Source organism: Ursus americanus, chromosome 13, assembly GCF_024610735.1.
Source record: "Ursus americanus isolate L20-20 chromosome 13, mUrsAme1.1.p, whole genome shotgun sequence".
Taxonomy (NCBI): domain Eukaryota; kingdom Metazoa; phylum Chordata; class Mammalia; order Carnivora; family Ursidae; genus Ursus; species Ursus americanus.
This window is the reverse complement of record NC_142139.1, coordinates 20,617,877-20,642,677: the sequence shown is the minus strand read 5'-3', so window position 1 is coordinate 20,642,677 and position 24,801 is coordinate 20,617,877. Positions and strand designations below refer to the sequence as shown.

Here is a 24,801-nt window from a genome sequence, read left to right as displayed (position 1 = left end):
CTGGCACATAGTAGGTCTAATTAATGTTATCTTTCTTCTTCCTTTGCTCTACCACTCCCAATTACATAACTTTTAGAAAAAAAGTTTCTTTTTTGAAAAGTTTCTCTTTTGAAGACTAATTTGATAGCTCTAAGGTCTATTTCAGAAAATAACTTTGGAACATAAGGCATTTTGTCTGTTGTGCTTGTCTTAATTATTAGAAAACATAAAGCTCATATTAAGGTAAATTTGTTAACTCTTTTTGTATGTGAGTGTGAAAATGTAATGAATCCATATGCACCCTCATGTATCACCTGACTGAAGTAGGATATATGCTTAATATACTTGCCTTTAGTCCAGGTCACAGGCTTATATGAAAGATCAACCCAGTCTAGAGGGGCCTTGGACTCTCTTAGTCCACTAATAGAAGTTGTCTGGTAACCCATGTTGGAGCAAAGACAAGTGTTCCAGAGGTCCCAGGCCTAGGAATGTCACATCATACTTTTCTGGTGTCACTTCTACATTAATTTTGCTGAAAGTACCCAGCCAGAATAGCTTCCTGCAGCAAAGTCAATTTACTGTTATCAAAGAGAACATGTCATAATGATGACAGTAATTATTTTTTTAAATATGTAACAGTTGTATATCCCATCCATAGAAGTTCTAGTTGTTGTAGCTAGTTCGATTTATTTTGATATACTTTATTTAGTCAGTTTAACAAATTCCAATACTCGATTTGTAGCAGGTCAATGATACCAAAATAATTAGTTGACAGAATGTTATGCCTTTTTAAGCTACCTTATGTCTCCCAAGTTTCTATGTGTAATGATGCATTAATATAATCTATGGAAATTCAAAGAAATAATGCTTATTCATAGATAATCTAGTACAGCAAAAACCAATATTAGTAAATTATACCTCTGTCATATCTTTTTCATTACTTCAGAAGAGAGAAAATAAAATCGTGCCACAGAAATTGTACATAATGAGATAACATTATACTACCTTTTTCTTCTTTAATCCTAGAGAATGGGATATTATAGAAACTGAAGAGCATTATAAAAGCCGATGGATATCTATTAGGATTCTGTATCTTACCATGTTTCTCAGCAGTATAGGTAAGTATTAGAAACTATATATAATTTTTAAAATTCGGATAAAGTATCTTATTTTAATTTCAGTTAATTTTTAAAATTATTTTTTTATTTTGGTAAAAATCACATAATATCAAATTTCCCATCTTAACCATTTCTAAGATCAGAAGTGTTATGATTGTCTACATGATTATGTAACCAATCTCCAGAGCTTTTTCATCTTGCAAAACTAAAACTCTATACCCATTAAACAACTCCTCATTTCCCCCTCCTCCCAGGTCCTGGCAACCACCATTCTTTCTGTTTCTATGAATTTGACTACTCTAGATACTTCATATAAGTGGAATCATACAGTATTTTTCTTTTTGTGACTAGTTTATTTTATTTAGCATAATGTTCTTCAGGTTCATCCGTGTTATAATGTGAGTCAAAATTTCCTTTCTTTTTAAGGCTGAATAATAGTCCATTGTATATGTGGTGGGGAGGAAAATCTTTTCCTCTACTTTCTTAGGTTCTGTAGCTGGCCCCTGCAAATTAAAGCAATGGAAGACAGATCAACAGAATGAAATCTTGCCATTTGCTACTACATGCTACATGGGTAGAGCTAGAGAATATAATGCTAAGTGAAATAAGTCAGGTAGAGAAATAACATATGATTTCATTCATATGTGGAATTTAAGAAACAAAACAAAAAGCAACGGGAAAAAAAGAGAGAAAGACAAACCAAGAAACAGACTCTTAACTAACTATAGAGAACAAACTGATGGCCAATCAGAGGGGAGGAGGAAGTAGGGGGATGGGTGAAATAGGGGATGGGGATTAAGGAGTGCACTTGTCATGATGAGCACTGGGTAGTAAATGGAAGTGTTGAATCACTATATTGTATATCTGGAACTAATATAACACTGTATGTTAACTATACTGGAATTAAAATAAAATACTTCTAATTTTTAGTACTTAATTATCTAAAATTATAAATAATAATTTTAATTTTAATAATAAAAATATTTTAACTTTAGATTTTAATTAGTACATTAAACATTTTACCTGTTTATAAGTTTCTTGATTGTGAAATTGTAACCTTGATTTCAAATATTAGTTTACTCTTCTACTCCTCTTTTCACCAAAATCAATATGTCAATTCAAAATACACTAAAATGAAACTAATAACTAAATTATTTTTTAAAATAGGCTTTCTAAAAAGAATGAACTATTGGATGCCTTGGTGGCTCAGTTGTTTGAGCATCTGCCTTCGGCTCAGGTCATGATCCCAGGGTCCTGGGATTGAACCCTGCATCAGGCTCCCTGCTCAGTGGGGAGCCTGCTGCTCCCGCTCCCCCTGTGCACTCTCTCTGTCAAATAAATAAATAAAATCTTGAAATACATAAGGTCCATGTTATAGTTCAAAAATTGTATCTATAAATAATGATGGAATCATTTTAAGTATAAATAACAAATTTTGCCTCTTTACAGGATTTTCTATTGTGATAATGTCAATATGGCCATATCTCCAAAAGGTTTGTACACTTCAGTCTATTATTCCCTGAAGTAGCTGTAGTAATAGTAACTCTTACATAGTTAAGAGTTTTCTTAAGAGTCTCTTTGGTATTTTATTTATTTAATCCTTATCAGAGTAACTTGAGATAATAATTCCTCAAAAGAGGCTTTACAGGTAAGATGATCAAATGCTTTATTGTGCAAACCAGAACACTCTTAAAGTGAAGGAAGTACTATATCAGGAAAATAGGATTATACGTGGACAGTCCCAGGCAAATGTAGATGTATGGTCACCTACTTATTAGTCACTTTCATGTCCCATCAATACCCACTCCTTGATAAAAAAGAAATTAAACTACACATAGTCTGAATTCCCAAAATGTACAAGTGACATTTCTATGGAATAATTTTGTGCTTTCCTATAGAATTAATTTGGCTTGTCAGGTGACATTGTAAAAAGAGTAGATAATATATGTATTTTGATGCTTTGGTTACTAGATGGGAAGGAGGGGGTCAAGAAGATGCAAGTTCAGTGGGTACCCTGATAACAGTTAATCATCAAGTCCTGCCAATTCTATCTTTTTAAAATATGTATATATATTTGACATATAACAATGTAAATATATGTCAATTCTATCTTAAATCTCTAGGAATGAACTTACTGAAAATCAGTATACAAGTTGCAGACATAATTCATCTATAATAATATTTCAGTTAAGGTCCTTGATGGAGTTCCTCTGTACTCTCCAACCTCCTATTCACTCCTTAAACTGCTACGATCAGATTAACTCCTCTGCTACCCTGAAACTGCTCCGTTAAGGTCTTCAATGAATTGCTGACCAAGTAGATACTTTTAAGTCCTTTAGGTGACATTTGAATAGCATTTGACATCATTGTCCTCTCCCTGCTTCTAAAAACTCTCTCTTAGCTTCTGTACATTTCTTTCTCCTGGCTTTGCTCTTTAAATATTTGTTCTTAAATTCTTTTGTGAGTTTTCTTTATCACCTTGCTCCTTATATATTGGTTTTTCCCAGAGGTTGGGCCGTGTGTGTGTGTGTGTGTGTGTGTGTGTGTGTGTGTGTGTGTGTGTGTATGTGTGTATGTATGTTGTAGCCTAAATCCTAAGCTTTGGTCCATGTTAGATCTATTGCCAACAATTTGTTAGACATATCTACTTGAGTGAACCTAGCTTCCTAGGATCTTTATACATTTTTTTCTTTTTTTTCTGGCATGCTTTCCCTGCCTTTATCTCTCCTCTGTCCTTCCCTTCCACCTTACTTCCTTATTATCTTCTATTCATTCTTCAAGGCTTTGTTTCAATGTCACCTCCTCCGGAAAGCTTTCTCTGATTGTCCCCCAGCCCAGTTTGAGTTAGAAGGTTTTCCTATGTGTTTCCATACCTCTTTATCATTAACACTTATCACTGAGTGTCATAACAGTGTGTTTACAGAGAATTAACTTCCCTACTAGACTGTTAGGATGGTCAGATGGCTTCAACAAAAATACTAGACATATTTAATGAATACTTAGAGATTAAAAATAATGCCTATGACACAAGAAGCTTATTGACATTTTATATTTCATTTTAGATTTTTTAGTTTTTATGAATTTTTAACTTTTTGAAAATGCTGACTTTTAAAATATCTGATATTGTAAAAGGAATATAAGGACAGAAATACAAATTTCATATTTTACTGATTTGGTGCCACATTTTCATTGCTATTTTGAAATTTACTGAAAATTAATAAAAAAATTATATTACATGAAATTATTACCCATGATGCTAAAAAATCTTTCCTTACTAGCATAGTTACTGGAATTAAAGCAGAATATTTAATAATTCTAGAGCAATATCTTCTTTGCCAAAAATATATTTCCATGTATCAAAAGTCTTTTTATTTCTGTGGTCCTTGTATTCAGTCTGTTTAACCTCAGAATTATCAAAAGAAAGGTATTTATGATAATTAGGTCTACTCAGCACAATATGTTGAATTTTGAAAAGGTGCACTCCTTTCTTCAAATATTTGAAAGCTCTTCAAAGGTAAATTTAGTGAGTACATGAACTTGTAACTAGTTCTTTGGCAATACAAATATAACAATTTCACTAAAAAACTTATCAACTAATTTTCTCAGGTTATTTCTTAACAATGATGAGAACTCACTGTGTACTAGGTACAGCAGTAAACCTTTCACCTTTTGATATTCACAACAACCCTTTGAAATGATTATTATCACTTCTGTTTGGCAGGTGAAGAAACTCACTCTCAGAAAGTTTGGTAGCTTGCCCAAGGTCACACAGCTAGAAAATGGCAGAGCCAAACCTATCTGAAACCAAAATCTGACTTTTTTTTTTTAAGATTTTATTTATTTGACAGAGAGAGACAGCCAGTGAGAGAGGGAACACAAGCAGGGGGAATGGGAGAGGAAGAAGCAGGCTCCCAGCGGAGGAGCCTGATGCGGGGCTCGATCCCAGAAAACGCCGGGATCAAGCCCTGAGCCAAAGGCAGACATTTAACAACTGAGCCACCCAGGCGCCCAAAAAATCTGACTCTTAACCACAGTGCTGTGATACCTACTATCTTAAAACCCCAGAAAACAAAAAACAGTAAATTATTTGTCTGAAAGGAATTTGGCACTGGTGTGAACCTCTGAATTATACTTCTTTCTGGCTCTGACTGATAGATAGACAGCCATCAGCCAAGTGATTCCTTAGGCTTTGTAGCCCAGAAGTGGGATAAATTTCCAGGAAGATTTATATTCTTAAACCTCGATTTTGAATTGGAAGGGTAGGTTATCTTACAGGTCCAGGAATACTCATGCATGAATTATAATAAAATATAATAATAAATTGATATATTAGTTAAACAAAGTACTAAGAAATAGTAGTTTTTATATAATATAGGTAACATTCATTGAGTGCATATATATGCTGATATTGCCCTAAGCACTACACATGGTTGACTCAAATAATTCTTATAACAACTCTGTGAAGTTATCCTCATTTGACTGATAAGAAATTGAAACATGAGATTCCACCCCCCCTCCCCCAGCTACTCAAATAAATACCAGATAAGTAAAGCCTGGTTTGGAAACTCCTTGATGATGAAACCTGGTTTGGAAATTCTGTTTTAGCTCATCTTTCTATCCCTATTGACTAGCACAATTTTTGTAACAGAGAGGGACTAAGTGACTATTAATTGAATTAATAAGCAATAATCTATGCATAAAGAGGCTTGGAACACCCATATTCATGTCTTAATTCTTGTAGCAAAGCATGAAGATTTCTAAAACTTTGACTTTGTCAATATTATTAACATGTTTAGAGAATAATGTTTTGAAATTCAATACCATGTACTTTGGAGTTTGGGGAGGGTTTTGGTTAGAGAAGATATAGATCCAACTTTCACTGAAGTGTACAAAACCAAGTTAATTACAGATGATTACCGTATACTATACATTCATAAAAATCTGAAAGTATGGGTGTGGGTTGCCTGGCTGGCTCAGTTGGTTAAGCAACTGGCTCTTGATCTCAGCTCAGGTCATGATCTCAGGGTTGTGGGATCGAGCCCCGTGTGGGACTCTGTGCTCAGTGTGGAGTCTGCTTGAGATTCTCTCTCTCCTGTGTGTAGCCTTGTCTCCCTCTCTCCCTGCCCCTCCCCCTGCTCTCTCGCTCTCTCTAAATTATAAATAAATTTTAAAAATCTTTTTTAAAAAAACCTTAAGAAAAAAAGTATGGGTGTGTGTGAGAGAGAGAGAGATTCAGAGAGAAAGAGAGAGGCAGACATGGGCTGTTAGGGGGATGTTTCTGATCCAAACTAAGGAAATTCTGGAAGACTTTCCAAAATCAGTTACACTGGAGCTGAGTTTTGAAGGTCTGCAGAAGTTAGTTTCCTGAAGAAAAGGTGGGGACCAGGGAGTTAGAGGTTGGGAAGGCATTGCTGGTAGAAGGGGGCAGTAGAGAAACCAGTGCAAAGGCCTGGAGGCAAAGAACTTGACTCATTTTGGAAACTTCAAACAGTTCTATGTGGCTGGAAGTTAGAATTAGGGGAAGGGTACATGCAGAGAGATGAGTTTAGAGAGGAGAGACAATGGCCAACTTGTGAGCTAGTTTTTCATAATAAGCAGTTTGTATTTTATTCTGAAAACAGTGTGATAGAGATCACCAGAGGTGGCCAGAGGACCAGAAATAAGATGCCGTTATTACTGTAAGAGAGGGACACACACATGAGCACAGATAACAGTTCAATTACTGAAGTGACACCTTCTGTTATAGTGTAGAACCTGTATCTCCCAAACCATTTTATTTCCTGTTGTAAAGAATTCTAGCAGATTCCAGTTTTCCACTCACTGTAAAGAATAGTAACCAATTAAAATAAAAGTTTCCATTGGTCTCTAGCAAATATTATTAATATTGTTAGAGCCATCCCTGAGAGTTGGCTTCTGTCCGTGAGGTGGATACTTGACTATAATCAATTGATATCCTGAGAAGACACTCATCCTTTTACTTTCAAACCACATTTATCATTAAATTGAGTTTTTATTGCTTTTTTGAAAATTAATTAAAAAATTTTTATGACATGAAGTTATTTTATATTTTAATTGATCAAAGGCACTAAAGGTAGGTAGAAAATAAAAACCAGAGTGCCTAAAATAAGAGCTATTTTTAAGGCTAGAACTTTGATATTGTGTATCATTATACATATTCACTCTTATTTCTCATCCCCCACAAGAAAGTGTACCCAAATACTTCCGTTTTAAACTATTTAAAAATATCTTTAGAAATGAAAAGGCCATGGTTTTCCTTAAGTTGTTTTATCACTTAACCTGGGGATGTTTAATCTTATTTCCTAAAATTTAATGGTTCTGATTTTTCCAAATTACTGTTTGGTCTATCATATATTTTTTAAAAATTTGTTAATTTATTCCATAGTCCCTTTTGTGAGCTAAAATTTTCTGTTTTTTTAAAGTATTTCATTTCCTAGCAGGAAGATCGGTAGGAGAAGGAAGGGAAGAATGAAGGGGGGGTAAACAGAAGGGGGAATGAAGCATGAGAAACAATGGACTCTGGGAAACAAACTGAGGGCTTCAGAGGGGAGGGGGGTGGGGGATTGAGATAGGCCTGCGATGGGTATTAAGGAGGGCACATGTTGCATGGTGCACTGGGTGTTATACGCAAATAATGAATCATGGAACACTACATCAAAAACTAAGGATATACTGTATGGTGACTAACATAACATAATAAATTATTATTAAAAAATAATAAAGTATTTCATTTCCTGAATTTAATCATTTGGTTCTCTCCTCAACATTCATCATGATATATAAACCATCTTTCAGTGGTAGAACCCTAAGTTGTCTGTGTTGAATGGAAGAATTAGTAATAGGTTTAATGAGAGAATTGTCTTTCAACTTTTGTGTTTTTATTCTTTTCTTTAAGCATTTGACTATTGTGCCCAGTTTTTTAAAATATACATTTATGGTGCTAATGGCTGTTTAGCTTATGGAGTAGCATAAGTCTAAACAATTGTCTTTACACTAGTTTTTAAAAAGATATTTATTTATTTGAGAGAGAGAGAAGAGAGAGAGACAGAGAGAGGGACAGAGCATGAGCAGGATGGAGGGGCAGAGGGAGAGGGAGAAGCAGACTCCCTGCTGAGCAGGGAGGCCTACGCAGGGCTCTATCCAGGTGCCCCCAATTGTATTTATATTATACTATTTAAAGAATGGCATATTATTTTTATGCTATTATTGTTTTATATATATAATGTGATTATTTTTTAACAAGATTTTTATGGACCAGAAATTCCCATAATCGTTCTAAAAGATGAAGCTTCCCAAGCATTTTTCCTAGTGTGTAGTGAATTGGTAGCACATTTAATTGTAATGTCAGAAGTTTGAATCTCTTACTATAAGTAATAGTGTTACAAAATTTATATGTTAGAATTATTGTTTTTATTTCTTTATATAGGAAATGTTACATGGTCTGAAAAATGTATATAAGTTTTAAATTTAATTTTTCTTGGATAACAATTCTTAAAGCATTGTACTTCTTTCTGCAGATTGATCAGACAGCTGATGCAAGTTTTTTGGGCTGGGTTATTGCTTCATTTAGTCTTGGCCAAATGGTAGCTTCACCTATATTTGGTTTGTGGTCTAATTATAGACCAAGAAAAGAACCGCTTATTGTCTCCATCTTCATTTCGGTCGCGGCTAACTGCCTCTATGCATATGTCCACGTTCCAGCTTCTCATAATAAATACTACATGTTGGTTGCTCGTGGATTGGTGGGATTTGGAGCAGGTAATATGTATGTAATGTATGTTTGGCTGTGTCAAATTTACATTCACCCTGACATTAATGGCCCTCTCTCACCTGATGTCACCCCCCTTATAATATCGTATCTTACATATAGATCTCTCATTGCAGATAGACAAATATCTTTCCTATCATTTTGCCTTTCCTCATGATGTTCCCATTACCTATAGTTTCTTTATTCTGTTCCCATCATTCTTCATCCTTCAAGATTCAGTTCAAGTTCCGTATCTTCCATAAAGCTTTCTTAGGTAACTACCACTTATCAGATTTTTCCTTTCTCTAGCATGTCTGTGGCACTTGCTTTATTCTGTTTTGCACTGTTTTCATCCTTTATCACCAACTAGATAGTAAACTTTTTATAATTAGAGACAATTTATGACTTCCTAAAATATTCTGTGGCCTCTTACAGAGTCTCTTGAACATAATAAGAACTCAAGAAAATTTTTTTTCAATATATTTTTTTCAGTCAAATTCATAGTGGATTTCTTTTTCTGTTTCTTATATTATGGGTTCTAAGCATGCAGAGTTTGTGACATCTTTGTTTTAAAATTAGTTGTAGCAATCAGTAGTATGCCATTCAGTCAGTGCTTTCTCCGTATTCAATGAAGAAAAAAAGTTTAACATTTCTGTAATGCCTTTTTTTCATTCATTGAGATCTTTAACTGTGTTTTCATGTGACTAAAAGCAATATTTTCCATTAATTGATACATTTGCTCAGTGTACATGCTTTGTATGATCATAAAGAGGAAGCAGTGATTTTTGTTCTATATAAAGCCAAATTAAGTTGAATTTTATAAACTGAAGGATATTTTCTTTTACTTTTAATTATTGTGTGTTTTTTTAGGAAATGTGGCAGTTATTAGATCATATATTTCTGGTGCTACTTCCCTTCAGGAAAGAACAAGTTCCATGGCAAACGCTAGTGCATGTCAAGCATTAGGTTTTATTCTAGGTCCAGGTAGGTATTTTTCACTTGTCATTACTTGAACTGGGAAAACTTTTGAGGTTCATATATTAAATGGAATCGAAGTATAAAACTTCACAGCTGAAATCAAACTAATATATTTTGATCCAACAGGAGGCTAGGCTCTTTATATGTGTTAACAAATGTCCTCTAAAGTAAATAATATTAGTCCCCTTTTACAGATTAGGACACCAAGGCATAGAGAATCTAAGTAAATTATTCAAGGTCAGCCAGATAACAAATGGGAAATATGAGGTTCAAACCTAACTTTGACTCCAAAGTATATGTTCTGTGAAATAATCATTTAGCTTGATATCTCCATAATAGTTTGCTTCCCCCCCCCCTGTTTATTAGAAACAAAATTCTTTTGACTGAGGATTTGAGAAAAGTTATAGGAGGTTCTTTACCCTTTTTGCTCTTTGCCCATACCTTTCAGACTTTTCTAAAGTTGAAGAAAATTAAAGAACTTTTAAAAGACTGTTTGAAGACCATTTTTCTTCCAAAGCGTCATTTGAACTTTGAGTGTAAAACATTATTAATGAGATTTAGTACTTCCCCAGAGCAAGTAGTTTTTTGCTGATTAGATAAATTAGTAATTTTTCTGCTTAGAAAAACATTAAAAAGTCATATAATTGGCTCGTGTTTTGAATTTTGCAGTTATGAATATCATCACTTTGAATCCAGCTCAATTTACTTCATCATTAATATCTCACCCTCACCCCCTTTCCATTATTTCCTTTTAGATAGCCAAGAAAAAACTCTACAAAAGAGAATCTAATTTATCTTTCATCAAAATCTAATGTTTCAGTTTAGTATTCTGGAGTAAAATATAATAAGCACAAATGTAAAATAATTGGACTGACTGCTGTATTACAAAGTGTATGAGGACATAGTCTGGGTCTTTTTCATTTACCACTCTGTCCTCAGTATCTAGCACAGTACCTGGTATAGACTTAGGTTCTCAGTAAATAATAGACTTAGGTTCTCAGTAAATATTTTGACCACCTAAGAAATATTTTAAAGATTAAATAATGATAAAACGAAATAAAATGAGGTAAAAGCATGTAATAAATCTCATAGCATTTTAGAGCCAAGAAAACTGAGGTTCACAGACAGTACCAGCTAGTATAAAGGCAGACAGGACATTAGAAAAAAAAAAAAGATCAGCACTAAAATTTATATCACTTTGTTCATTGATTTCCCATTTTCAGCCTAAGAATAAGAGAAATAATCAAAAAGAAAAAAAAAGTATTTTAAAGATTATCTCATTAAAATATTTTGTATTATATATAGATGCGTAAATACAGGCCTGAAAAAGATTAGATGACCTTCCCTGTAATAACCACATTAACAGCACTAGCATTTATTGAATGCTTACTATGTGCTAGACACTGTTCTAAGTGTTTTATATATAGTATCTTACTTCATCCTTACCTTAAGGCTACATGTAAATTATTGGAAGAGCCAGATATAGAATCTACATCAGGAAAGCAAACCAGTACTCTTCCAATCTGATTTTTGCCATAGATCCAAATTTTAAAAACACATGTAATTTAAATACCATATACACAGTGATAATTTGAAATATTGACTTAAAAAGTGACATTCTGTTTCTTAAATAGTGATGTGTTTATAGAAGAAACTGGATAATGTAGATTTCTTGTGGAGATATTTTTAAAAAAAGAAGATACTGACAAGTTACTTTATATACAATACTTTGTGAGTATATGTACATCAGTGTTCTCAAACTTTTTCTCATTATTGTCTCCCTAAGGAGCCTTCTTAGACATTTTTTCCCTAATACCACAGATCAGTTGTATATCTCTTATGTACTGTATGAATATCTATGCTTTATACAGAAAAAGCAATATTTTGCCCCCTTCCCCTGAACTGACTTTCTTGCCTCTATTGAGATGCATGATGTAGATAGATGATTCCATAATGTTGCTTCCGACCTCATGGTAACTGTCTTTCACATTTTTTTTCGCTTGTGCCTCCCACTTAATAATTCATTTGTATACATTTTATTTTAAGTTTTTCAGACTTGTTTTGCTCTCATTGGAGAAAAGGGCGTGACGTGGGATACCATTAAACTGCAGATAAACATGTACACAGCACCAGTTTTACTTGGCGCGTTCCTGGGAGTTTTAAATATTATTCTGATCCTTGTTCTGTTAAGGTAATTAGATAGAAATGATAAAACTGCCTTTGTAGATTGCGAAATTAAATAAGCATTATCATTATTGGAGGGTAATTATTCCTATAAAGGCTTTATTTGGCTTTTGATGTCTGTAGTTGTGTTCATGTTTTTTTGATCAGCTAATGAATATAGTACTCATAACTGAAATAATGGACAATCTGATAAATGAGAATAAAGTCTTTAAAGACTCAAGTTTTGATCTTGATTTACTAAATATAGGTTTCTAAGTAGGGGAATACCATGAAAGCAACATTTTAAGTAGATTAATGATTGGTATCAATCTTAAATACAAAAGTTACTTATAATATATCTCTCGTATCTTTTATTTATTAGAAGAAGTTTTATAAAACCTTAGAAGTTGTATTACTTTATATTTCTTTGGAGTACTTTATCCAAAGGCCCAAAAACATTTACAACAAATGTTTAAAATCACTGGAAAACTTCAAATATTTATTAAGGTAGATCATGTGTGCTTTTGAATGAATTATTTTTCATTTTATAGGATAATATAATAAGAATTGTAACTTTTTGTTGGTTGTATCTCAATTCATTATTCAGAAGTCACTAATAGAAACCATATCAGAATGTGCAAAAATAGAAGGGTACTAATAAATTTAAGTCATTTATCTATTATACTAAGTTTTTCATGGATACAATACTTATGTTTTTCTATTTAAGAGAACATCGTGTGGATGACTCAGGACGACAGTGTAAAAATGTTAATTTTGAAGAAGGTACTATTTAACCTGTTTGACTAAATAACTAGAACATTATCAAAGTCTTTCGGATGACTCTATCTGTTTGATATTTATTTGGATTTTGCTTCTGAGGACAGTACAGTGGGTGACTGGGGAGGATCTTCAAAGTTGAAAGTTGACCTAAATTGATTATTTTAAGATTTTATTTATTTATTTGAGAGAGAGAGAGAGAGCCCAAGCAGGGGGAGCAGCAGAGGGAGAGGGAAAAGCAGGCTCCCCACTGAGCAGGGAGCCCAATGCAGGGCTTGACCCCAGGACCTTGGGAGCATGGCCCAAGCTGAAGGCAGACACTCAACTGGCTGAGCCACCCAGGCGCCCCTAAATTGATTATTTTTTAAAAACGCATGCCCAGGAGTGCCTGGGTGGCTCAGTCGGTTAAGCATCTGCCTTCAGCTTGGGTCATGATCCCAGGGTCCTGGGATCGTGTCCTGAGTAGGGCTCCCTGTTTCGAGGGGAGTCTGCTTCTTGACCTGCCACTCCCCCCACTCGTTCTGTAAATCTCTCTCTCTGTCTCTCTCAATATAAGTAAATAAAATCTTTTAAAATTTTTAAAAAAAATTTTTTTAAATTAAAAAAAATTAATAAAAAAGGCATGCCCAGATCAGTTACTTGGTGTTTGTGATTGGCAAGGTTAAAAGCATTGCTAAAAATCACTTCATCTTGTTTGTAAACAGCCAATATCCTAAAACCTCCAGTTCTTTGGAATGATTTCAGTAACTTTCCTACCAAATGTGTCTTTCTGTCTTAAGCATTTCTTTACTCCCTTAATCATGGGAATAGGTTTTTCTTGTCTATTTTTATTCTTTTGGTATACTCTACAAACGTACATTTTCATCCCGTAGATCTTTCTCTGATTCAGAAGTAGGTACTCAATCTGGTCAGTAGGTATATTTTACTAAATAAACCACTATTTAAGTACTAATTATGTCCCCCTTGGGGAGTGTCCCCCTCTGTGCAAACGATTGCAACTTGGTTCTTGCCTTTAAGAAGTTTGTAAAGTTGTGAAAAAGACAGTGTTATTTTACCAAGTACTTTTATAGCCATTTTACTTAAATTTTTCACAACAAAACTAGTGGAAGATAAAGTTAAAAGTAGTAGGTGGAGAGCAGAGTGGAGCATTAGTAAGTTTTTGAATGAAGGAGAAATAGGACAATAGATTCCATGTGAGACTAATCCAGATGTGTGAAGGCCTGTAGTAGGGCAGCAGCTAAGAATGGAGAAGAGATAGATGTGAGTTTTTGAAAGGAAAAACAAAATCAAGATTTTTGACAGATTAGATAGGGCATATTAAGGAATAGAGGAAGTTGTTGAAGATGTCTGTCAGGTTTTGAGTCTAGATAAATGAAAGAATGGGAGAAAACAAGAATTTAGGAAGGGACATTGGCTGAACAGCGGAAATGATTTCAGTTTGGATCAAGCTAATTTATACTGCTACACTGGAATAAATCAAAGATGCCGAAGCCATTTGTAATTTCGGCAGTAGAAATCAAAGCTAGAGATACAAATTTCAGAGTAAGTCAGTGAAAAACACTACAGCAACAAAGAAAGTGAGAGAAAAAAGGAAAGGAAAGGGTAGATGAATTAAGTGTGGCAAAATATTGTTGCATATAGGGCCTGAATATATATTTGAAAGTTCTCAAAATAAAAAATGAAAGAAAAGGAAAGGAAAGGAAAGGAAAGAAAGAATGGTGAGGAGGTGCCAGCAGGTGGTGTAAGCCACTTTGCTTAAAACATGAAAAATAGGGTGCTAACTTAAAGGACCTATTAGGTAAAAGGAATGAACAATTTGAAGAGGGTGAGTATGAGGTGCTGAGAAAAGGAAGGTACATCAGAAGCGAAATCTTTTAGAAGTTGGAAGGGAATAACGATATTGATCAGTGCTTCAGTGACTTTACCATGCTTAGAAAGCACCTGGAAACCTAGTTAAAATGCCAGTTCTGAATCAGTAGCCTGGGGAGAGGTCTAATTAGGGTTGTCAGATAAAACACAGGATGCCCAGTTGAATTTGAGTAATTTTTTGGTGTAAATATGCCCCAGCCAGTTAAATTTAGATTTCAGATAAACAACATAATCTTTTATTTATTATTTATTTATTTATTTTTACAAATAATCTTTTAGTATAAATATGCCTCATGGAACATTCTTATACTTAAATTTCAAATATTGCACAGAAAATACTTAAAGTTATTGTTTATCGTAAATTCAAACTTAACTGGGTATCCTGTGTTTTTATTTACTAAATCTGGCGAACCTAGTGATATTTCTGAGAATCTACATTTATAATAAGCTATCATGGGAGCTGATGCTGCTGGTCTATGAACCATACTGTCCAGTATGATAGCCACCAGCCACATTTGGCTATTTAAATTCAAATTAAATTACATTTAAGAATTCCTCAGGGACACTAGCAACATTTCAAGTGTTTAATTATGGGTATATGTAGCTAGTGGCTAACTGTATTAGACAACACAGGGAAAGAACATTTCCATCATGTCAGAGTTCTGTTGCACAGCACTGCCCTAAAGCACAAATGAGAGTTTAGAAAGGCCAGATTTATTTTCTTTCTTAAGAATTCTAGGGACTTCAAAATGACTTCCAAAACAAAAGTCATTTTTAAATTTCTGTAAGTATTTAAATAAAACGTGTCCGCTTTTCCCCTATTATTAAAAATGCTATCATTGGATAGATTATAATTTCTAATTCTAAAGTCTTTGAATCAGTATATGAATGTATTCTTTTCTTAAAAATTCTTATAATTCGGATCCCCAGTCAGTCCTCACAGTCTAGAATGCAACATTTCCGAGCTTTACCGATGAAGCCAGTAGTGGGTGGAGGCTGCAGGAAACTAACCACATACGAAGCAAACTCCAGTCTGACTTGGGGCAGTGTTGCTTTTTGATTCAGAGGAGCATAGACTGGCTTCTAGATGGTGATTGAAAATCAGGGAGGTCTATCCAAAATAATACAAGGCCCACAAGGACCAGAGTCCGGAATCCTGAGATGTAAAGGCAAGCACTATGATGAAAAAAGTTAGAAAAACTTACCGTGTCTGAGGGAAGTAGCCCCTTGCCCCCTGCTGCTACACATACACTTAAAGATAGTATAAAATGAACAAGCACACTCCTGAATTACTTGCCTGGTTTACTCTGACAAAGTGGGTCAATTATAAAATAGCATGGCAAATGTATATAAGTAGATATATATGGCTTCACACTTCTCAGTTAAATCAGGAATAGCTAATATTGAGTGTGCAGCTTAACTACACAGTTCAAGATAAGTCAATACACTCACTTTGCCCTCCTAATTTATAAAACCACCATCAAATCTTGGTGGTTATTTGCAAAATAGATTTCTTTTTTTTTTTTAAGATTTTATTTATTTATTTGACAGAGAGAGACAGCCAGCGAGAGAGGGAACACAAGCAGGGTGAGTGGGAGAGGAAGAAGCAGGCTCCTAGTGGAGAAGCCTTATGTGGGACTCAATCCCAGAACGCTGGGATCACGCCCTGAGCCGAAGGCAGACGCTTAATGACTGCGCCACCCGGGCGCCCCAGATTTCTTTATAAAAATATAAATAGTAACAGAAGGACTTTGAAAATTGTGCTAATAACATAAGGATATTTACTAATACTAATTTCACATAGCATTGGAATTCAAAATATATATCCATTGAAGTGAATCATAGAACTAACTGATTTAATAAACTATTTGAGGTCTTCATTGAAATCCTTGTAAATTTAAGATTTAGGTGAAATAGGAAAAAAACTTGAAGTGGAATTTTTTTTTTTTTTAAGATTTTATTTACTGAGAGCGAGAAAGAGAGAGTGCACCAAGGGGGAGAGGCAGAGGGAAGGGAGAGAGAATCTAAAGCAGACTCCACACTGAAATGCAGAGCCTGATGCAGGGCTCAATCTCATGACCCTGAGATCATGACTTGAGCCGGAAACCAAGAGTCGGACCCTTAATCGACTGAGCCACCCAGGCGACTGCAATGGAAATTTTTTTTTTTTTAAGATTTTATTTATTTATTTATTTATTTATTTATTTATTTATTTATTTATTTGACACAGAGAGAGAGACAGCCAGTGAGAGAGGGAACACAAGCAGGGGGAATGGGAGAGGAAGAAGCAGGCTCCCAGTGGAGGAGCCTGATGTGGGGCTTGATCCCAGGACCCTGGGATCACACCCTGAGCCGAAGGCAGACGCTTAATGACTGAGCCACCCAGGCGCCCCATGCAATGGAAATTTAAAGGAAATATTTTTAGTATGAGATCGTTTTATAGAGTTCCTATTTTGGATTGAGAGAAAGCTAATAGAAAATATGAGCATTTCCTATAGATAACAGAATTAAAAGTATAGCTCCTGGGAAGAAAATTCACTTAATTTTTAAATGCCATTTAAAAATTATTTCTGTTGGGGCACTTGGGTGGCTCAGTCGGTTAAGCGTCTGCCTTCAGCTCAGGTCCTGATCCCGGGATCATCCTGGGATTGAGCACCGGGTCAGGCTCCCTGCTCAGCGGGGAGTCTGCTTCTCCCTCTCCCTCTGTAGCTCCCCCTGCTTGTGCTCTCTCTCTCAAATAAATAAATAAAATCTTTAAAGAAAATAAAAATTACTTCTGTCATATAAATCATTACTTTTAAATTGCTTTGAGCCTAAAAGTGATTTTAAATGTTTAGTCATAGAATTTGCTACATATAATTTCTACGTTATTTTAGTGTCATAAGAAAAATTAGATGTTTAAGTAATATAATTTTTCTCCTGTTTATTATAGCAAGTACAGATGAAGCTCAGGTTCCCCAAGGAAATATTGATCAAGTTGCCGTTGTGGCCACCAATGTACTGTTTTTTGTGGTTCTATTTATCTTTGCCCTTTTTGAAACGTAAGTTTTATTCTGTCTCATCAAATCATATTATGTAAATAACCTGTATTTCTTAATGCAACATTAATCAGGTATATTGATGTTCTCATAAACTTTATGTAAGGCATATTTTTTTGTCATGATGTAAAAAGTATATATAAATTTTATGCTTTTAACCTCAATACAGTTAATTTTCTGGCTGTACTCTTACTACTTTATCTCACTTCCTTATAAAGGAATCTGTTTCACTAGTCTTTCTTTTCTTTTTCTGAGTTTTATATATATATTTAATATAGTTCTAAAACTTTGGTACCATGATTTAGTTAACTTTAAGCTATATAACTGTATTTACGTGTATGGGGTTCAGTCTGGCAGCGTTAATTCTATTTAAGCTCTGATCCTGAAGAAAACTAATATATTACAAAATCTCTGCTTTGTGTAGGTTTTGTTGACCTTTAGCTATCATATGGCTTTTTTTTTAAGATTTTATTTATTTATTTGACAGAGAGAGAGAGCAAGCGAGAGAGAGGACACAAGCGGGGGGAGTAGGAAAGGGAGAAGCAGGCTCCAGCCAAGCGGGTAGCCTGACTCGGGGCTCGATCCCAGAACCCTGGGATCGTGACCTGAGCCAAAGGCAGATGCTTAACAACTGAGCCACCCAGGTGCTCCTATCATATGGCTTTTTTATTTTTAAAATGTCTTTCCATTATATTGTAAAAATAGTACATTCCTGGTATAAATACTCTATACACTGCAACTGTATCTCCACATCCTCTTCTTTCCCTGAAAGTAACCACTGCTAATACTTCAGTATTAATTTTTCAAATATTTTTTCTATACAACTCTAAGTAGTGGTGTGTGTGTGTGTGTGTATTAAATCAACATAGAATATGGACATCATTTGAAAATTTGGTTTATTCCTTTGTCAATAATTGTAACATTTTTATGCCAGGACATGTAGATTTGCTTGATTTTTTTATTTTTAAAATTATTGAGATATGTGAAAGTTTTAGTTCATCTGATTTTGGGGGCATTTTTTAAAATTGTGGTAAAATATACACAACGTAAAAGGTACCATTTTAACTATTTTTAATTATATGGTTCAGTGGCATTAATTGTATTCACAAATGTTGTACACCATAGCCCCTATCCATTGCCAGAATCTTTTCATCACTCCAAACAGAAGTTCTACACCCATTAAACAGTAAGTCCCCATTCCCCGTCTGTATTCTACTTTCTCTATGAGTTTGTATTCTACTTTCTCTATGAGTTTGCCCGATCTATATACCTCAAATAAATGGAATTATACAACACATTTCCTTTTGTCCTTTTGTGTCTTGCTTATTTCACTTAGCAAGATGTTTTTAAGGTTCATCCATGTTGTAGCATGTATCTGAATTTCATACCTTTTATGGCTAAATAATATTCCATTGTGTGTATATACCAGTTCATTTATCCATTCATCTATCAGTGGACATTTGGGTTATTTCCATTTTTGGCACTTGTGAATAATGCTGTGATGCTGTGATGAATATTGGTGTACAGTTATCTCTTTGAGTCCCTGCTTTCAGTTCTTTTGGTTATATACTAGAGGTGGATTTGCTGAACGATATGGTAATTCTATGTTTAACTTATTGAGAAACTACCAAACATTTTCCACATCAGCTGTTCTGAATTTAAAATTAAAAATGGTGATGTTCTTTTTTTTTTTTTTTTAAGAATGAATGTCTTAAATGCATTTCAATTCCATTTTGTAGCCAGTTAATAGAGGAGATAGAGAGTAGGAAAAGAAGCTTGGCAAGGAAGGAGACAGTCATATAAAAGAAGAACAACGTTCAGAAGTAGGGAAAGAGCGGCGCCTGGGTGGCTCAGTCAGTTAAGCTTCTGCCTTCCGCTCAGGTCATGATCCCGGAGTCTGGGGATTGAGCCTCACGTCGGGCTCCCTGCTCAGAGAGAAGTCTGCTTTTCCCTCCCCCCCCCCCCACCCCTCCCGCTGCTCCTTCTCTGTCTCTTTCTCTCTCTCTCTCAAATAAATAAAATCTTTAAAAAAAAAAGAAGTAGGGAAAGGAATACATTCAGAAATAGGGATGAAAGAGACTGAAGAAGAAACAAAATCCAACAAGTTTCTAATAACAATAATAGTAACATTACTATTATGTTATTACTTATTTCAGTGAAATTAAAAAGAAATTAATTTAAGCCAATTTATGACTAGTTAGTTAGAATGGTAAGAATTACAGTTGGTTTGTTTCTTTTCCTGTCCTTCAGGCTTTTTGCAATGTAGATATATTACTTATGTAATTAAAATAAATATAAGTAAATAAAAATACAAACAGCCAAACTTAGTAGCTTGTGCATCTAACAACAAAATGTGCTTAAAATGTGTTAATTTTTTTTTAGGTATACATGAGCTGATGTCATTGCTAAAAGGGATGCAAATTCTTGAATGTATCAGTATCATTATTAAAGCTTCTGTTTTACTTTTATAATGACTATGATTTTAATAAGAATAATATTTTTGTTTTTCTTAGAATCGTTACTCCATTAACAATGGATATGTATGCCTGGACTAGAGAACAAGCTGTATTATATGATGGAATAATACTTGCTGCCCTTGGAGTTGAGGCGGTTATTATTTTCATGGTGATTAAATTACTTTCCAAGAAGTAAGTTATGTGTCTTTGGTTTTGTTTCAGTGACTTTTAAAATAGACTTTTAAAACTTTTTTTAAAGTGAAACATGAAACAGAGCTAACAACGTAAACAAGTGTGTTAGTAAAATAACTTAAAGTTTTTCTCTCATTATGTATTACTTTTAGTCCTTGAATGTTTGCAAACAGATTTAAAGTTTATTAAGGGGGCATGCTATTTCTATACCATATGGCATATTCTTTGGTAAAGCAAGATATTTTACAAAGTGAATTAATTTCTTATAACGTATCTTTTGTGCATTATGTTTTATTTCTAAAAGCGTATTTTATAAAACTATATTCTGCTGTATGGTAATATATGTTGTGCAACAGAAAAGATTTAATGGCTAGGTCTGGAAAATTCTGGTTAAAATTACCAAACTTCTGTACTCTAAACCTTCCAAATCTTTAGTACATATATATAATATCACCATAATGACGAAGACATGTAGCATTTCTCAAAGTTACTTGTAATTTTGATCACAGAACATTGTTATCTTTTTTTATTTTATTTATTTATTTATTTATTTATTTATTTATTTATTTATTTATTTATTTATTTTAAGATTTTACTTATTTATTTGACAGATATAGAGACAGCCAGCAAGAGAGGGAACACAAGCAGGGGGAGTGGGAGAGGAAGAAGCAGGCTCATAGAGGAGGAGCGTGATGTGGGGCTCGATCCCATAACGCCGGGATCACGCCCTGAGCCGAAGGCAGATGCTTAACCGCTGTGCCACCCAGGCGCCCCTGTTATCTTTTTTTAAATTTTTTTAAAAGATTTTATTTATTTATTTGAGAGAGAGATTGAGAGAGAGCAGGAGCATGAGAGAGGGAAGCGAGAAGCAGATACCCTGCTGAGTAGGGAGCCTGCTGCTGGCATCGATCCCAGGATCCCAGGATCTCAACCTGAGCCGAAGGCAGGCACTTAACAAACTGAGCCACCCAGGCACACCAAGAACATTGTTTTAAAGAAGCATTTTGTAAAACTACAACTGTAATGAACATGCTTTGGGGGAAGTGCTTGTATAAAATTAAGTTCGTTCATATAGTCTGAGGTGGGACATTAGTTGATGAATTTAGACAATTCTAACAATTTAATTATTCCTAAAATGCTTTTAATAATACTTTAATAATAACTTTAGGGGCACCTGGGTGGCTCAGTCAGTTAAGCGTCTGCCTTCTGCTCAGGTCGTGATCCCGGGGTCCTGGATCGAGACTGCTTTTCCCTCTCCCACCTCCTGCTCATGCTCTCTCTCTCACTCCCTCTTTCTTTCAAGTAAATAAATTTTTTAAATCTTTTAAAAAATAATACTTTAGAACTTTATAAAGTTCTAAAATCAATTAACAAGTCTTGAGTCAGTGTGTAGGGTTAGGTACAATGGGAGATACTATGAGGATTCCTATGCTTATAGAGCCAAATAGAGGGGCCAAGATATAGATACAAACATAGACACAGATTTAAACTCAAAATTAAATAATAGTAAATGCATTACAGAGTAGGGCAGTCTTGCTGATAGGCAATCTTACAGATTGTCCAATTCCATACCTTCAAAGAACTTGTATTCTTTTGGGTGGGAAAACTAATAAACAAAAATATGAAGTCAGGTAGTAAAAAGTACTATGAAGAACGGAGAGAGGAAGAGAATAAAGAGTAGCAAGGGCAGGGTTGGGAGAGAGTGGCAGTGTTAGAAGCAGGAAGGCAAGTTTGGCCAGAGCAGAATGAAAGAAATGGCAAATGGGAGAACATCAGGTTAGAAAGATGTGAGAACTTACAGGTATTCTGAGGGTGATGTGAAGTGTTTGGGTTTGTTTATTTTGTTTTAGGGAGTCTTTGGATATGTTTGTATATTTCACTTTTATTATGGAGATTTTCTAACATATACAAGGGAATAGAGGGCATCATGTACTGAATTTCTAATATCTATTACCCAACTTCAACATTTACCAATCCTTGGATAATTGTGATTCATCTATACCTCTACCTACTCCACCCTCCCTATCCCCTATATGTGGATTATTTTGAGGCCAATCTCAGATATCATTTCATGTCTTCCATAAATATTTCAGTATGTATCTCTAAAAGTTAACCGTGGGGGCGCCTGGATGGCTTGGTCAGTTAAGCAACCAACTCTTATTTTGGCTCAGGTCATGATTTCAGAGTTGTGAAATAGAGCCCTTCCTCGGCTGCGGGCTCAGCAGGGAGCCTGCTTGAGTTTCTCTTCCTCTGCCCCTCTCCCCAGTGCATGCACCTGTGCGCTCTCTTATCCCCCCGCCAACAAATAAATCTTTAAAAATAAATAAATGAATGAATGAATAAATAAATAAATAACAAAAATAAATTTAAAAATCAAGTCATTTCTAAATATCCAGGCAGTTTTCAAATTTTCTCCACTGTTGCAATAGTTTTTGAAATTTGTTTTGTTTCATATTGTTTTATTTTGTTTCACAACTTACTTGACTCAGGCTCTTAAGTTTCTTAAATCTCTGAGTCTATACATTTTCCATCTTTCTCTCTCTTTTTTTTCCCCTTCCCAATTGAAGAAACCAGGATGTATGCTTTATAGTTTCTCACATTTTAGATCTTGCTGATGGAATCCCTGTGGTGGTTTTCTGTTTTTTGTTTTTTTAACATTTTCCTGTGTTTACTATATTTCTAAAAAATTGGTCCTCAGGTCTAGAAGCTTGATGAAATTTGAGTTCAATTTTTTGGCAAGAGTATACTTTATAGGTGGTATTATGTGCTTACATCACAAGACATGTTACATTTTATTTATCTCTTTTTATACTGTTAGTGACTATCGAGCATTCCTAGATTCATTAATTTATTAATAGGTCACTGCACAATGCTGGTTTTTAATTCTATCATGTCTTTAACTTTTTGGAATCTTTTCTTTAAAGAGAACCTTCTCATCACCAATTATTTGGCTATCTTGAGGTACAGTTTGTATAGGAAAGACAAGATGACTATTTCCTTTTATTAACTGATTTTTTAAATAATGAGTTGGCTTCCTAACATCCTTTAAAGGGAACCAAGAGTATTTTATTTTAATATAATATGAATTCATAGATTATAACATTTTTATGTGTTTTAATCTGTTGTCGTTACTATTATTTTTGATGTTCACACTGTTCAGTGTTTTTGGTCAGCATCTTCAAATTGACTCAGAGTACCTTTATCTAGGTACTAGGAGTACCTAGTAGTCACTGCTAGCATCTATACCCTCTGGTATGAAAAAATATCTAGACTCAATTTTTAAGATTTATTTATTTATGTATATATGTATGTATTCAAGAGAGAGAGAGAGAGAGCAGGAGCAGGGAAGGGGCAGAAGGAGAAGTAGACTCCCTGTAGAGTGGGGAGCCCATCTTGGGGCTTGATTCCAGGACCCTGAGATCCTGGACCTGATCCAAAGGCAGACACCTAATTGACAGCCACCCAAGCACCCCTCCAGGCTCATCATATACATTTTCTGTTCTAGATCTGAAATCACTTGGTTCTTTTTAGTGGAAAATTATATTTAACATTCATATTAATTGGTATATAACTAAAAGGATCAAGATATTTTATCATAGTTTTTAAAATATAAAAATAATGAAACTATGTAATACTGTTTTATTTTTAAATTACAGAGTTTCTGTTCTTTAACAGGATTGGCGAGCGTGCTATTCTACTGGGAGGACTCATCGTTGTATGGGTTGGCTTCTTTATCTTGTTACCTTGGGGAAATCAGTTTCCCAAAATACAGTGGGAAGGTATAGCCGTATACAATTCTATAATGTTAGCCCCTGTTATTCATCTAGAATTGGCAAGTGATGCACTGTACTAATTTTGTTTTAACAGATTTACATAATAATTCAATTCCTAATACCACATTTGGGGAAATCATTATTGCTCTTTGGAAATCTCCAAGGGAAGATCACAATGAAGAACCAACTGGTTGCCCAATTGAACAAGCCTGGTGCTTGTATATTCCCATGATCCATCTGGCGCAGTTCCTCACATCAGCTGCGCTAATTGGAATAGGCTATCCATCCTGTAATGTTATGTCCTATACGTTATATTCAAAAATTCTGGGACCAAAACCTCAGGTGAGTCAGTTACCCTGATATTGCTCTTGCAATATGAAATATAGTTGTAAGCACTCACGTTTTTTGCTACCATTCTTTATTTTTACACAAGCTGACTTGGTGGATTTTTATCATATTCAGCACTTTTTTTTAATGATTTTATTTATTTTATTTTAGAGAGACAGAGAGAGAGAAAGAGAGCAAGCACTGGAGTGAGGGGAGGGGTAGAGGGAGATGGAGAGAATCTCAAGCCGACTCTGTGCTGAGCACAGAGCCTGACACAGGGCTTGATCTCACAACCGTGAGATCATGATCTGAGCCAAAACCAAGAGTTGGACGCTCAACCAACTGAGCCACCCAGATGCCCCCCAA

At 34.7% G+C, this 24,801-nt stretch overlaps 1 protein-coding gene across 3 annotated transcripts in view; it reads left to right on the top strand.

The window, feature by feature from the left end:
* MFSD8 (major facilitator superfamily domain containing 8) overlaps nucleotides 1-24,801 on the top strand; it is a 35,566-nt gene that overhangs the window by 5,312 nt on the left and 5,453 nt on the right. Inside the window, exons 2-11 of one of the 3 annotated variants that reach the window (XM_045799004.2) lie at nucleotides 1,006-1,097; nucleotides 2,547-2,590; nucleotides 8,633-8,873; nucleotides 9,733-9,846; nucleotides 11,887-12,031; nucleotides 12,731-12,786; nucleotides 17,582-17,690; nucleotides 20,201-20,335; nucleotides 24,011-24,114; nucleotides 24,203-24,450. In XM_045799004.2, the coding sequence (XP_045654960.2) occupies nucleotides 1,006-1,097; nucleotides 2,547-2,590; nucleotides 8,633-8,873; nucleotides 9,733-9,846; nucleotides 11,887-12,031; nucleotides 12,731-12,786; nucleotides 17,582-17,690; nucleotides 20,201-20,335; nucleotides 24,011-24,114; nucleotides 24,203-24,450 (1,288 nt within the window). The remainder of the gene's footprint in view (nucleotides 1-1,005; nucleotides 1,098-2,546; nucleotides 2,591-8,632; nucleotides 8,874-9,732; nucleotides 9,847-11,886; nucleotides 12,032-12,730; nucleotides 12,787-17,581; nucleotides 17,691-20,200; nucleotides 20,336-24,010; nucleotides 24,115-24,202; nucleotides 24,451-24,801) is intronic. The other 2 variants (XM_087866435.1, XM_045799005.2) reach the window with 2 other exon arrangements.